At 35.9% G+C, this 14542-nt stretch overlaps 1 protein-coding gene across 10 annotated transcripts in view; it reads right to left on the bottom strand.

Moving 5' to 3' along the window:
• FOCAD (focadhesin) overlaps positions 1 to 14542 on the bottom strand; it is a 319932-nt gene that overhangs the window by 122868 nt on the left and 182522 nt on the right. For all 10 annotated transcript variants that reach the window (XM_021063120.1, XM_021063095.1, XM_021063125.1 and 7 more), the window contains 2 exons: positions 4750 to 4884; positions 209 to 259 (listed from right to left, as the gene is read on the bottom strand). In XM_021063120.1, the coding sequence (XP_020918779.1) occupies positions 209 to 259; positions 4750 to 4884 (186 nt within the window). The remainder of the gene's footprint in view (positions 1 to 208; positions 260 to 4749; positions 4885 to 14542) is intronic.

Genomic DNA, 14542 nt, shown 5'->3' on the forward strand with positions numbered 1-14542 from the left:
TGCAAAGTCATAAGAGCATTTTATGGTGAAAAAGTATTAAATGGCAGAGATCAAGAATAATTTTTAAAACCCAAATTTATGAATAGTCACAATTATTTCAAGTCAAGAAGTCATCATTTATAGGGAGTTATAGTTTTATCCTAAGAGTCTTATTTCACAGTTCTTTCCCCAGGTTGGTTCTGTTTCACTGACAACCTTGTGATAGTACCTCATTTTGAGTGTGGTTCCAGAGGAAGCTGAGGACTTGAACTTTAAAATTCTGAAAAAATAAAAAAAAAAGAATAAAATAAAATTGAGAGTAAGCAATCAAAAGTAGCAAATGCAGAAATTAAATCACTTTAAAAATTATAACACTAGCAACTGACCTAATTTGTGTTCATCATCATTGAAAAAATGAAAATACTCAGAAGTAGACACATCAGTTAAACATATGGATATGTTAAAAACAATGAGAGCTGAAGATTGTTAAATTCAGAAACTTAACCATTTCTTACTGACCTCTCATGTCTTAGTACAAATGTCACTTTCCTCTTTCATGCTTCTATTCCTAATCCTCTACCCAGAAGAGCATTCTCCCTGTGCAAGAGGCCATATGGCATATGGTACACTTTAGCATCTAATGTGATTATCTGTGTATGTGGTTAACTCCTTACTATCTTGTACACTCCTTAAGGCAGTGGCTGTCTTTCTCATTTCAAAAGTTTAGACTATAAAGCCCAGTACAAAAACAACATAAAGCCCAGTTTCTCAAATGACAAGTATTTAATAAATAATTGAGCATAAAAAGCCACTTCTCTTCCAACACGCAATGTTTTCTTCACTTCAGCCATATCTAATTTCCTGCCCTTCTGCATCTCATGAAGAAGGGCATATACCCTTCTCTACCTCCTTGCCTTTGCATATTCTTTTCAAAACTTCAATGAAAAGCAACATTTTATCAATTCTTCAAGATCCTACTCTAACAGCACAAACTAAATAAGGTTTCCTGGGGGATCTTCTCCCCTCTCCCAGTTGTCCTGACAGCTATTTGCTTTTCTTGAATAAAGACTTTGTTTGCTTGAGAAAATAAATAAATAAATAAATAAAATTTCCTTAAATTCCTCCTAAGAATGCTGGTCACTTCCACTGCCACACTTTCCTAGCCCTTTGATTAACTATTATTATTAATTATTAATAATAATTAATATTGCTTATCTCTATCTCCTTTACCAACTTCTGAGATTTTAGAAGGCAGGATCTGATAACATGGTATAATGGGTAAATACAGGCTATGGAGCTCAAAAGTCCTGGATTTAGAAAATACATTTCACTTAAAAACTACAGTGTTGTTTAAGTTACTTGTTTTGTGTGTAGCAGATACTCAATAAATTATTTGTTTACTGGGAGTTCTCATTGTGGCTCAGTGGAAACAAAACTGACTAGCATCCATGAGGACACAGGTTCGATCCCTGGCCTCACTCAGTTGGTTAAGGAGCCAGCATTGCCGTGAGTGTGGTGTAGGTCACAGATGCAGCTCAGGTCTGGTGTTGTGGCTTGCAGCTACAGCTCCAATTTGACCCCTAGCCTAGGAAACTCCATATGCTGTGGGTGCGGCCCTAAAAAGACAAAGTAAAAAAAAAAAAATACACACACACACATATATGTATATATATATTTGTTTAACTAATGCATAAACTACTCAAAACCTCAGATTCTTTGGCTATGCAATGAAAAATGCCTTTCTATCAGATATTAGAACTAATTAATATAAAGTAGATGAGTACTGGGAAATACAGTAAGCACTTAAAATAGTATCTATTATTATTTATTAGTGTCTCATAAGCCTAGTACAGTTTAATAAATATATTCTGAGCCAATGAGTGAATGTATCAAGCACTTTGCAAGGCAATTCAGAAAATACACTAATTAAGCATGGACTCTATTATCAACAAGCTTATGTTTTAATGGAGAAAATAATATGTATGTACATATACCTGTAGTATAAAAAAGGAATAAATGTCCTTAGAACAGTGTAGATAAAGAACTTTGGGAGTAACAGACTTCTGACTGAAGAAAAATTCTCAATGGATAGAATAACCAAAACCAATTCTTCATTTTTTAAAATAGATTTAAAAATGAGAGGTAAAAATGCAGTTCTAGACAGAGAGAACAACATGAACAAAGGAAAAGAAACAGAAAAATGTGGAAGCAGAAAAGGGAACTACTAGTTTTCCTGGAGTGCAAGAGACAGAAAGTAGAGTGAGGCCTCATACTCAAAGACCATACCGGGAGTTGTGGCTCAGTGGGTTACGAACCCAACTAGTATCCATGAGGATGTGGGTTTAATCCCTGGCCTCACTCAGCGGATTAAGGATCCAGCATTGCCATGAGCTGTGGTGTAGGTCACAAACTCAGCTTGGATCTGGTGTTGCTGTGGCTGTGGTATACGTCAGTGGCTGTGGTATAGGTCGGCAGCTGCCTCGCCAATTCGACCCCTAGCCTGGGAACTGCCATATGCCATATGTGCAGCCCTAAAAAGCAAATAAACAGATAAATAAAGTAAAATAAAACAAAAGACCATACCATCTTGATATAAGGTGGACTTCACTTTAGGTAAGCACAAGGCATTGATTGAGGTGACTAGGGATAGTAATGACCTAAGAAATACTTTGAGAAAATTACATTCAACTCAGGCGTACAGCCAAGCAAATTCTAAGCAATCAGTAGAAAACAAATTATTTAATTACACTCAGGGAGAGAAAGGAGGAGGGAGGAAAAAGGGAAGGAGGGAGAGAGTGGGAGAGGTGGAGAAAAAGAGAAAGACAGGGAGAGACAGAGAAAGAGGGAGAGACAGAGTGACAGACGGAAATAGGTCTTCTCTACATTTCCTTAATTCTGCTGCCAAGTGGGCTCTAGTTACTGAAGGAATCTCCCCTACTAGGAGGAAACTGATAAATACAATGGTCCCAAAGCAGTTTATCTGAACAACAGAGGAATCCTAGTATTATTATAAGCATGAAGATAAATCAAAATAAAATGTCAGTGAAAAAGAATGTAAAATTTGAAGGAAAAAAAAATAGTCCATAAGACAATTTATAGCCTATCAATGTAAGCAAAGATAAAAAACTAATACACAAGCCACTTTATAAATTAACCTGTAATAAAATCTGAATAACTCAAGGTACAAGCAATACAAAGGCATACGAGTTCAGTCCTTGAAGACAGAAAATACATATACATAGTATGGCACACAAAGCCCTTATTTTGGTCTTTAGTCTGAGCTCCTTAGCAGCAGCCTGGCAGACTTTCTGACAGCATAAGGGTATGTACCCGTGAACAGCAGCCATAAAAAAGGCTACTGGTGAACTCTATCTAGGAGTCTCAAATTGATTCTTTTTTAAATACGCCAAAACAAAAGCCCGAATTTGAGAATAAACTCACAATAACCTGTACTGTTTCATTCATTCATTCATTCAACAGCTAGTTTCTGAATACATATTATATGCCAGGCCCTGTGCTAGGTACTGTATCCTTGGTAAGGACAAAATTGACTTTATTAACTGTGCAGCCTTTAGAATGATTAGAAGTATTATCCTGCAATCCTCTCTTATCATGTAATTTAAAACAAGTAAAGGGGAGTTCCTGTCGTGGTTCAGTGGTAATGAACCTTACTAGTATCCATGAGGATGAAAGTTTAATCCCTGGCCTCACTCACCGGGTTGAGGAATCCAGAATTGTGGTGAGCTCTGATGTAGGTCACAGATGTGGCTTGAACCCCACACTGCTGTGGCTGTGGTGTAGGTGTGGGCCCGCAGTTGCAGCTCTGATTCGACCCCTAGCCTGGGAACTTCCATATGCCACAGGTGCAGCCCGAAAAAGAAAAAAGACACAGAAACAATACAATAAAACAAAACAAGTAAGGGACTATTCTTAGAATCTTATGGGGGGCTAGTTTATCAAAGTCTGTGAAGCACTAAATCAAACAAAAAGTTCACCATGACTTCAAGTGAAAATCAACTGAGGCTCTTGGAAGGAAAAGGAAAAAAAAAAAAGGTGAGATCGAAAGGGAATATAGCTACAAAAGTGAAGATACAAATGAATCTGTCACCCTCTCATTTCATTCAAAGAAAAGATAATGAAGAAAATGTTAAACAGAAATAAGTGAATCTTATAGCAAAACATCATCCTCTTCCAACTGTTTCACTATATTACAACAAACACTGACTAGATCGTAAAATTATTTGCCTCTCCTAGGACAGTTTTATTTTATAATCATCTATATTGAAGAGTAGGAAATATAAACTAACCCATAAAAAACAAATCCCTATGCTCAAGTTAGAAAGAAAACACAATGCCACTGTGTCTATACTACCAGGAGAGTCTGTCCTGCCTTATTTAAAGCCTTTGTAACATTTTTTAGAACTTAAAACACCAACAAAATGCATTTAAATTGTTGGCTCATGAATTCTATTATTTTAGAAACACTACTTTTAACATACTGACTTTTAAAAATCTTGATTACACTTGCATAATAAAAACTTGGAAACCTTCATGTAAATAAGTCTTAAAGGCAGAGAACTGATAAAGGTGGATATCCTCCTTCTTTCTCCTAGGAGTCCATAAAGATAACAACATGTTCAGAGAACAAAAAGTGCTAAAGAATTTTTGACAAAAAAAAAAAAAAAAAAAAGATTACAAATACTTTTCCAAAAGTTATCACACGTCTTTCCATTGTAGAAACAGACAATTTATTGAGCACCAAATACATACCTCATATTCAGCTGTATTGACTGTTAAGGAAGGAACCAGAGCAAACAGATCACTGAGGGACTTCAGAATGAGAGGTCTCGTGTCACAACTCAGCTTTGGAGAGAGAGCATTCCAAGTGGATCGAATACAAACCACCTGTGAAGCAAATAAAAAAGTCAGTGCCTAACAAAACCCCAGCTCCCTATGACACGATTAGTAAAGACCGCTACTTTTGCTTTTTAAGATTTTTATTATTTCTATTATAGGTATTTACAATGTTCTGTCAATTTCTACTGTACAGCAACATGACCCAGTCAATTTCTGCTGTACAGCAACATGACCCAGTCATACACACACACACACACACACACACACACACATTCTTTTTCTCACATAATCCTCCATCATGTTCTACCACAAGTGACTAGATATAGTTCTCTGTGCTATACAGCATTCAGTTTAAATGCCTAATTCCAACCTATGTTCTTTCAAGATCCATTTCAAATCTCAATTCTGCCATCAAGTTTTCTCTTAACAGTTCAGGCTTTCATTTTATGCCTTTTATTATAACAAAACTTAAGAAAACTCCTAGAAGTTAAAATGTGATAAGTGATCATCCCTCAAAAGAAATTATTTAAATTAATATAAACTGTAGCTGAAGATCCAGCCTACCTCACACAACCGCTTTATTGCAGCTTTATTTTGGTTAACCAGAGAAGTAAAACTCTCTGTCGCTCGCTAACACACATAAAATTAACTCCAGATTAGCTACTTGTTCAATGGCTATTCTCTGAAACAAAAAGGGGAAGATAATGCTAGAATTTTTTAAATCCAGGTATTCATGGTTCTTATAGTTCTTCAGCCTTGCTGTAATGATACCACCACTTAGAAAATTGGGATGTTTCTTCTTGACTCAGTTTTGGCAGGCTATAAGATTCTAGAAAATTGTCCATTTCTTCCAGATTGTCAAAATTGTTGGCATATAGTTGTTCACAGTATTCTCTTATGGTTTTTTGTGATTTCTCCTTTTTCATTTATAATTTTGGTTATTTGGGTTCTTGCTCTCCTCTTTTTAGTGAGTCTGGCCAGGGGGTTGTCAATTTTGTTTACCTTTTCAAAGAACCAGCTCTTGATTTTATTAATTTTCTCTATTGTTTTTTGAATCTCTATTTTATGGATTTCTTCTTTGATCTGTATAATTTCCTTCCTTCTGTTGACTTTAGGACTTTTTTGTTCTTCTTTTTCTAATTCGTTTAGGTGGAGGGTTAAGTTGTCAATTTGGGATCTTTCTTCTTTTTTGAGAAAGGCCTGTATTGCTATAAATTTCCCGCTGAGCACTGCTTCGCAGCATCCCATAGATTTTGAGAGGTTGTGCCTTCATTATCATTTGTTTCAAGGTAGTTTTTTAATTTCCTTCTTGATTTTCTCATTGACCCATTGGTTTTTTAGTAGCATGTTGTTTAGTCTCCATGTAGTAGGTTTTTTCTCATTTCTTTTCCCATGGTTGATTTCTAATTTCATGACATTGTGGTCAGAGAAGATATTTGAGATAATTTCTATGCTCCTAAATTTATTGAGATTAGCTTTGTGTCCCAATATGTGGTCAATTCTTGAGAATGTTCCACGTGCACTTGATAAGAATGTGTATTCTGATTTTTTGGGATGTAGTGTCCTGAAGACATCAATTAAGTCTAACTTTTCTATTGTTTCCTTTAGGATCTCTGTTGCTTTATTAGTTTTCTGTCTAGAGGATCTGTCCATTGATGTGAGGGGGGTATTAAAGTCTCCTACTATGATTGTATTCTCATCAATTTCTCCCTTTATGTCTAATATTTGTTGTATGTATCTGGGTGCTCCTGTATTTGGGGCATATATGTTGATGATAGTAACATCCTCTCCTTGGATGGATCCCTTAATCACTAAATAGTGTCCTTCTTTGTCTTTCTTTATGTCTTTTGTTTTAAAGTCTATATTGTCTGATATGAGTGTTGCAACTCCTGCTTTTCTGTCATGGCTATTGGCGTGAAATATTTTTCCCCACCCTTTCACTTTCAATCTATGTGTATCCTTTGTCCTAAGGTGAGTTTCTTGTAGGCAGCATATTGAAGGTTTTTGCCTTTTTATCCACTCAGCCACTCTGTGTCTTTTGATTGGGGCATTCAGTCCATTGACATTTAAGGTGATAATTGATAGATGATTATTTATTACATTTTGAACCTCGTGTTCCTGTTGATTCTATGGTTCTCCATTCTTCCTTTCTTTTTTTTTTTTTTTTTTTGGTTGGATGGTCTCTGGTTATTATCTGCTTGTTTTTTGTTTGTTTGTTTCATTTTTTGTGAATGCAATATTAGGTTTTGGCTTGTGGTTGCCCTGTTTTTTAAGTATGCTAACCCCTTCCTATAATTGTTTGTTTTAGCCTGATGGTCCTATAGGTTCAAACACTTCATTACTATATTAAAATTAAGAAGAGAAACATACAAACAAACAAACAAAAAGGGTCTATTTATTTCCTAACATCCTTTGCCAACATTTTTTGATTTTGATGACTTTTTTTTTCTTTTTAATTTTATTTTGTTTGAAACATATTCGCGATTAAATCTGTATGCTGGCTTAATTGAGTGACTGCTCTCTGATTTTGGTTTCCTCAGTCCTAGTTCTTCCTCTTCTTTTTTTTTTTTTTTCTTTTTCTTCCTTTTCTTTCCTTCCTTTTTCATTGCAGCACTATTCACAATAGCCAGGACATGGAAACAACCCAAATATCCATCAACAGATGATTGGATTCGGAAGATGTGGTATATATACACAATGGAATACTACTCAGCCATAAAAAAGAACGAAATAATGCCATTTGCAGCAACATGGATGGAACTAGAGACTCTCATACTGAGTGAAATGAGTCAGAAAGACAAAAAAAAATACCATATGATTATCACTTATAACTGGAATCTAATATACAGCACAAATGAACATCTCCACAGAAAAGAAAATCATGGACTTGGAAAACAGACTTGTGGCTGCCTATGGGAGAGGAAGGGAGTGGGAGGGATCAGGAGCTTGGGCTTATCAGACACAACTTAGAATAGATTTACAAGGAGATCCTGCTGAGTAGCATTGAGAACTATGTCTAGATACTCAAGTTGCAACAGAACAAAGGGTGGCGAAAAAAAATGTAAATGTAATGTATACATGTAAGGATAACTTGATCCCCTTGCTGTACAGTGGGAAAACAAAATAAAATTAAAAAAAGAAAATTGGGATGTTAATATATATAAATCAAAAACTCTCAAGTCATCTTACAAACGTCTAAATAAGGTAGGTGAATAATTTTACTGTTTAATAACTTAAAACCTTGTTTTAAAAGTCAATTCAGATTTCTAAGAGGCTGTTAAGTGATAAAACTAAAGCCCAACAAAAATGTTATGTTTAGCCTGACCCAATTTCCTTAAACCAAGTGCTCTTAGTTCACTTCAGTATCTGGTTTTACAGATATTCAAGTATCTTCTTAAGTTCAATTCCAACTACAAGAGATGACTTTTTCACTTACCAGTATTTTATTAAAATTGTAAAACTTAGGCAGGAAGAGTGGCAACACAGATCAATTAAACAGAGTTTAACAAGGATTAATCTTTCTAAAACACTCCAACCTCTTAAGCATCAATTAACACACAATTTATCTTCATCCTTAAACATAAATTATTTAGGAAATACTACATGTGGTAGCAAATGAAAAGATGTCAAAGATAAATGAATAATACATAGTTAAGGATACATATTAAGGAAAGACTCAAAGAAGACAGCAGAAAGGATATCTCAGCAAACTTGGATTCAGTGCTTTTGATTTTTTTTCTTTTTCCATTTTCCATGAAACAGCAGCAAATTGTTCTTTGGGATCCACTACGAATTTGGGTTCCATAATATTTACTAGGGCAGTACTACATCAGGCATGGCGGTAGGCACTTTTATATAAAGTAGACCTAATATTACAAATCATCAATATTTGAAATTAAAGATAAACTGATTCTTCCAAAGCTATCAATTCAACACTGAGTATATGCCCTGAGTGGTATATAGCAATAATAGGATCAATAAAATACAAAACATAATTTCTAGGTCCTTCCATGTTGCTACAAGCATACCAAGTGAGGTTAGACAGTGAAAGACAAACATCATATCACTTTCAGGTGGAATCTAAAATAAAGGATACAAATGAACCTATCTGCAAAACATAAATGGATGCATAGACTTTGAAAATAAACTTACAGTTACCACACAGGCTGGGGTGGGGGTGGAGGGAAGATAGACTGGGGGTTGGGACTGGCATATGCACATTGTGGTATATGAAATGACTGGCCAACAAGGACCTGCTATATACACAAAGAACTCTACCCAATATTCTGTAATACTCTATGTGGGAAAAGAATCTGAAAGAGAATGGATATGTATAGTGTATCACTGAATCACTTTGTTGTACAGCAGAAATGATCACAACATTGTAAATCAACTACACTTCAATAAAACTTTAAAAAATGAAAAAAAAAGGTCAAAAAAACATATAACACATAATCTACCCTCAAAGAACTTATCAAAAAGGAAGGAGAAATGTATATAATTCTAAATTATTAGAAAACAAAAGGTGCATGATTAGCTTTGAAACTAGTTTCAACAGAAAATAGTTTTAGCAAAAATCCAGGGAGGAAAGCTAAGTGAGTGGGTGGGAGTCACTGGAGTGTCAAGAGCAAAAAGCCTAGAGGTGGGTCTTGAAGAAGGAATGGAAAAAAACCAGGCAGATATGCTGCAAGGAAATGGAAAGCATAAGTCATTACACAAATAAAGCAAGTTATAAACCCGAAAAGCAAGAGTACTGGAGAGGAAAGGCTGGTGGATTGGAGAGTACCTAGAATACTGAAGGAGTTTGGATCAGAATCAAAAGGAAAAGGAAGCCTCTAGAGATTTCTGAGTTGGGGAGTAAACTAAAATACTATTTTGAAAAGATTCTTCTGGCAGTCTTATAGCCAAACTCAAAGCAGCCATGACCCTCTCTACTTCCTACTTCTCACTAGTCCCTAACATAAAGAGCCTCAAAAGTTTTCCCAAAATCCTATGCTCAATATACTCACCAATTGTCCCTGCTTTCCCCTCACTTTAAAGGCCTAATTCCAACCTATCTTCTTTCAGGACTCATTTCAAATCTCAATTCTGCAATTAAGTTTTCTCTGACAATTCAGGCTCTCATTTTATCCTTCCTTTCCTCCAACGACTAGCACTTAAAACTCTGCACTACCCAACTCAGCATTTAATTATACACTGCCTAGTATTGTTCACTATTCTTGTGAATATTAAGTTGTCTTCTCAACTAGATATTAAGTTCTGTAAAGACAATGACCACGTCTTACAGTTCTCACTGCCTGCTCACCTAGCACAGTAATAAGTATATCAGATTATTAGTTATCTACTGCTGAAGGTACTGGAATCAGGAATGATAAATGTGAGATAGAGAATAAAAGAATTACAAGGACTTGGAGAATGAATTGGAAAATGAGATGATGTGGGCCTAGATACCTGGGTGAATAAAAAGCAACAATAAAATGGAAGGGAAACTGGAAGAAGCATCACCTTTGCAGGAGATGGGGGATGGATATGTTTAATTGGGATGGATGGAAAGACATCCAGAGAGAAATATCCTACAGGTACAAGGGAAAAGGACTGTAACTCAGCTGTAAAGTTGGTCAACAACATCTCTGTCATGCAAATATTTCTACAAATCAAAATACCAGAAGGAAGTATGACCTCATACATGCTCTGATGCACTTTGCAGGTCCAAAAAAAAAGATCTCTAGCCACAAGAGGTACAAAAAGGACCCTGCCCTTTCCATAGGCGGTGGGTGGGGAGTAAGGCTATCTCCTCCAAGTATTTTCAAAGGCTTACAAATTTTTTTAAAAAGTCATCTTCCTAGAAAGCTTGGAAACTACTGCCTGAAACGTACATGTCAATGCCCATACTGTACATGTGGACTATGAGAAGATATTCCAGAATCCCAGCCATGAACTGTGCCTTAGATGTAAGTAAGGTGCACCTGCAGGGACTATCTGTAAATCTAGGCTTGCCCATACATAATCAGGGGCAGGGAAGCCTCTAATAAAGAAGGCTGCTTTCTCTGATCTTCCTAACCCTGGGCTATTCTTGACTAGATCTTAGAGATCATCTGGACCTGAGGGCTCCTTGTATTTAACCTATTACCATCCTTCAATGTCCATTTCATAGAACCCAGTGGATTCAATTCACTGGACTTTTGATCTGTGCAATCTGTCAAATTACATCAGATTAGTTCAAGCTCAGGGTCCTGGCCTTTACTGGATTGTGCCACTTGTACTATTCATTACCCAAGGACTTGTCCTTTTTTTTTTTTTTTTTTTTTTTTTTAGTAAGTTGGCAATAACATGATGAGCCATACTTGAAATTATTGACAAAGAGGAAAATTCCTTTATAGCTGAGCTAAAAAGGAAAAATAGGGGTGGGGGTAATTACACAGTGCCATAAACAAAGAGGGAAATACCTACATTGCAATATTGTAAAGAAGTTGTCAGTTTCCATAATCATAGAGCTTGAGTTAAAATGCCCACATAGAAAGAGAACATACTGCCGTTAGCCTATAGAAAGCAGGGAAAGAGAACTGAGACATCCACATAAAACCAGCATCCTTGAAGGGCTGTACCATTAGAGTAATGGTTGGACTGGAAACCAGTGAGCTGAGAAATCAACACTAAAAATGGCAGTGAAAAATGGCCATACTACCCAAATCTACAGATTCAATGCAATCCCTATCAAACTACCCATGACATTTTTCACAGAACTAGAACAATACTATCCAATTTATATGGAAGCACAAAAGACCCAGAATTGCTAAAGCAATCCTGAGGAACAAAAGCCAAGCAGGAGGCATAACTCTTTCAGACTTCAAGAAATATTACAGAGCCACAATAATCAAAAGAGTGTGGTACTAGTACAAAACAGACATACAGACCAACGGAACAGAATAGAGAATCCGGAAATAAACCCAGACACCTACAGTCAATTAATCTTCAACAAAGGAGCCAAGAATATAAAATGGGAAAAAGACAGTCTTTTCAGCAAGAGGTGCTGGGAAACCTGGACAGTCACATGGAAATCAATGAAACTGGAACACACCCTCACACCATGCACAAAAATAACTCAAAATGGCTTAAAGACTTAAATGTAAGACAAGACATCATCAAACTCCTAGAAGAAAACATAGGCAAAACATTCTCTGATATCAACCTTACAAATGTTTTCTCAGGTCAGTCTCCCAAAGCAATGGAAATAAAAGCAAAATAAACCAATGGGACCTAGCCAAACTGACAAGCTTTTGCACATAAAAGGAAACCATTTAAAAAAAAAAGACAACTTATAGAATGGGAGAAAATAGTTTCAAATGATGCAACCGACAAGGGCTTAATCACTAAAATATACAAACAACTCATACAACTCAACAGCAAAAAAGCCAACAACCAAAAGGAAAAATGGGCAAAAGATCTGAATAGACATTTCTCCAAAGAAGATAAACAGATGGCCAACAGCACATGAAAAAATGCTCAACATCCTTGATTACTAGAGAAATAAAACCAAAACTACCATGAGTTACCACCTCACACCAGTCAGAATAGTCATCATTCATAAGTCCACAAATAACAAATGCTGAGAGGGTGTGAAGAAAATGGAACCCTCCTGCACTGTTGGTGGGAATGTAAAATGGTACAACCACTATGGAAAACAATACAGTACAGAGATACCTTAGAAAACTATACATAGAACTATCATATGACCCAGCAATCCCACTCTTGGGCATATATCCGGACAAAACTTTCCTTGAAAAAGACACATGCACCTGCATGTTCATTGCAGCACTATCCACAATAGCCAAGACATGGAAACAACCTAAATGTCCATCAGCAGATGATTGGATTAAGAAGAGGTCATATATATATACATAATGGAATACTACTCGGCCATAAAAAAGAACAAAATAATGCCATTTGCAACAACAAAGATGAAACTAGACTCTCACACTGAGTGAGGTAAGTCAGAAAGAGAAAGACAAATACCATATGATATCAGTTACAACTGGAATCTAATATATGGCACAAATGAATCTTTCCACAGAAAAGAAAATCATGGACATGGAGAACAGACTTGTGGTTGACAAGGGGGATGGGGAAGGAGTGGGAGGGACAAGGAATGTGGGGTTTATAGAGGCAAACTATTGCGTTTGGAATGGATAAGCAATGGGGTCCTGCTATATAGCACTGGTCACTTGTGATGGAGCATGATAATGTGAGAAGACAGAATGTATACATGTATGTGTAACTAGGTCATCTTGCTCTGCAGTAGAAAATTGACAGAACACTGTAGATCAGCTATAATGGAAAAAAATAATATATATATATATAAATATAAAAAATACAAAAATAAAAATTATACAAATAAAATAAAAATGGCAGTGAGCTGGGGGCACCTGGACCTCTCTTGAAAAGCAATCTCATAATACATAATCCAAATGATTTGCACAGAAAACTAAAATAAGCCCCTCTAAAAACAAGTTTATCTCTATACTCATCATAATATGACTGTTTAGCACCAAAGGTAAAGAAACAATCTTCAGAGATAAAAGAGAAAAACTACAGGCTATCTACAAAGGAACAATTTAGAATAAAAACAGACTTTTTAATTAACAAGACCAAAAGATCAGGTAATAAGACCTTAAAAGTGTTGAGGAACCTATCAGCCTATAATATTACATCCACAATTCAACAATAAGGGCAAAATAAGCAAAACCAAAATAAAATAGAAGGAATAATACATAGGTATTATGCATATATAATATATAAATATTTATGTACATATGACTCAGAACATCTTGCTTAGTTTGTTTATGAGATTTTGGAGAATTCATTCCATTCAGAGTGCTTACATTATGCATGTTTTGCTGTCATTTTTGTTTTTCGGGCAGAATATTTTTATTCTTCCACAAGAACTTTAGCAGCGCTAAATAGTACAGATTAAGAAGACCTAAGGCAGTGTGGTATACTGGAAAGAGCAGATGACTGGAGTCAGAAACGCTAGGTTCCCCCATTTGGTAGTTGTGCGACTATGACAGAGTCATGAATCTCCTTCAATCTGTTTCCCTAGCTGCAAAATATAAATACTACTACTAACACATGCTCTATGTAAAGCACAAGGTTAACAGTGAGGGCGATATTGAGGCAATTGCATGCAAATGTGCTTTATACACTGTAAAAGAAGGTTACTGTTGTTATAAGCAATGAAAAAAATAATGAATCCCCAAAGAATCAGGGTCTTTGCTTCAGCTCTTGTGCTGGAAGAATGAATTTGCTCCTTTGCAGAGCAACAGATAGCTATCTTCTAATTTTACCACCAAAATCTATTTCTAGAAATTCCCAAGAACAGCCTACTCCTTTTGTCCTGACGCTTTACTGGGACAGTGGGAAAGCTTTATAAAGAAACTCTTTAGGCTATGAAAACTGCCTTATTTGCCCTTTTCATAATGAAGGTAAAAAAAAAAACTGTCTTTACAATTAGAGGACTCAAGTCATCATCATGCAGTGAAGCCCTCTTAAGCTAATTCAGCACATGCAATTCATAAAACAGGAAGCTTCTGTTGCCAAAATACAATAACGGGGGATAAGAGGGAGTTTAAGGAGCTACAATCAATGGAGCAGAAACAATGGGAAAAATAACATTCTTTCGTATCCTAATAATATGGGGTTAAAGGTTATA

Source organism: Sus scrofa, chromosome 1 (genome assembly GCF_000003025.6).
Source record: "Sus scrofa isolate TJ Tabasco breed Duroc chromosome 1, Sscrofa11.1, whole genome shotgun sequence".
Taxonomy (NCBI): Eukaryota; Metazoa; Chordata; class Mammalia; order Artiodactyla; family Suidae; genus Sus; species Sus scrofa.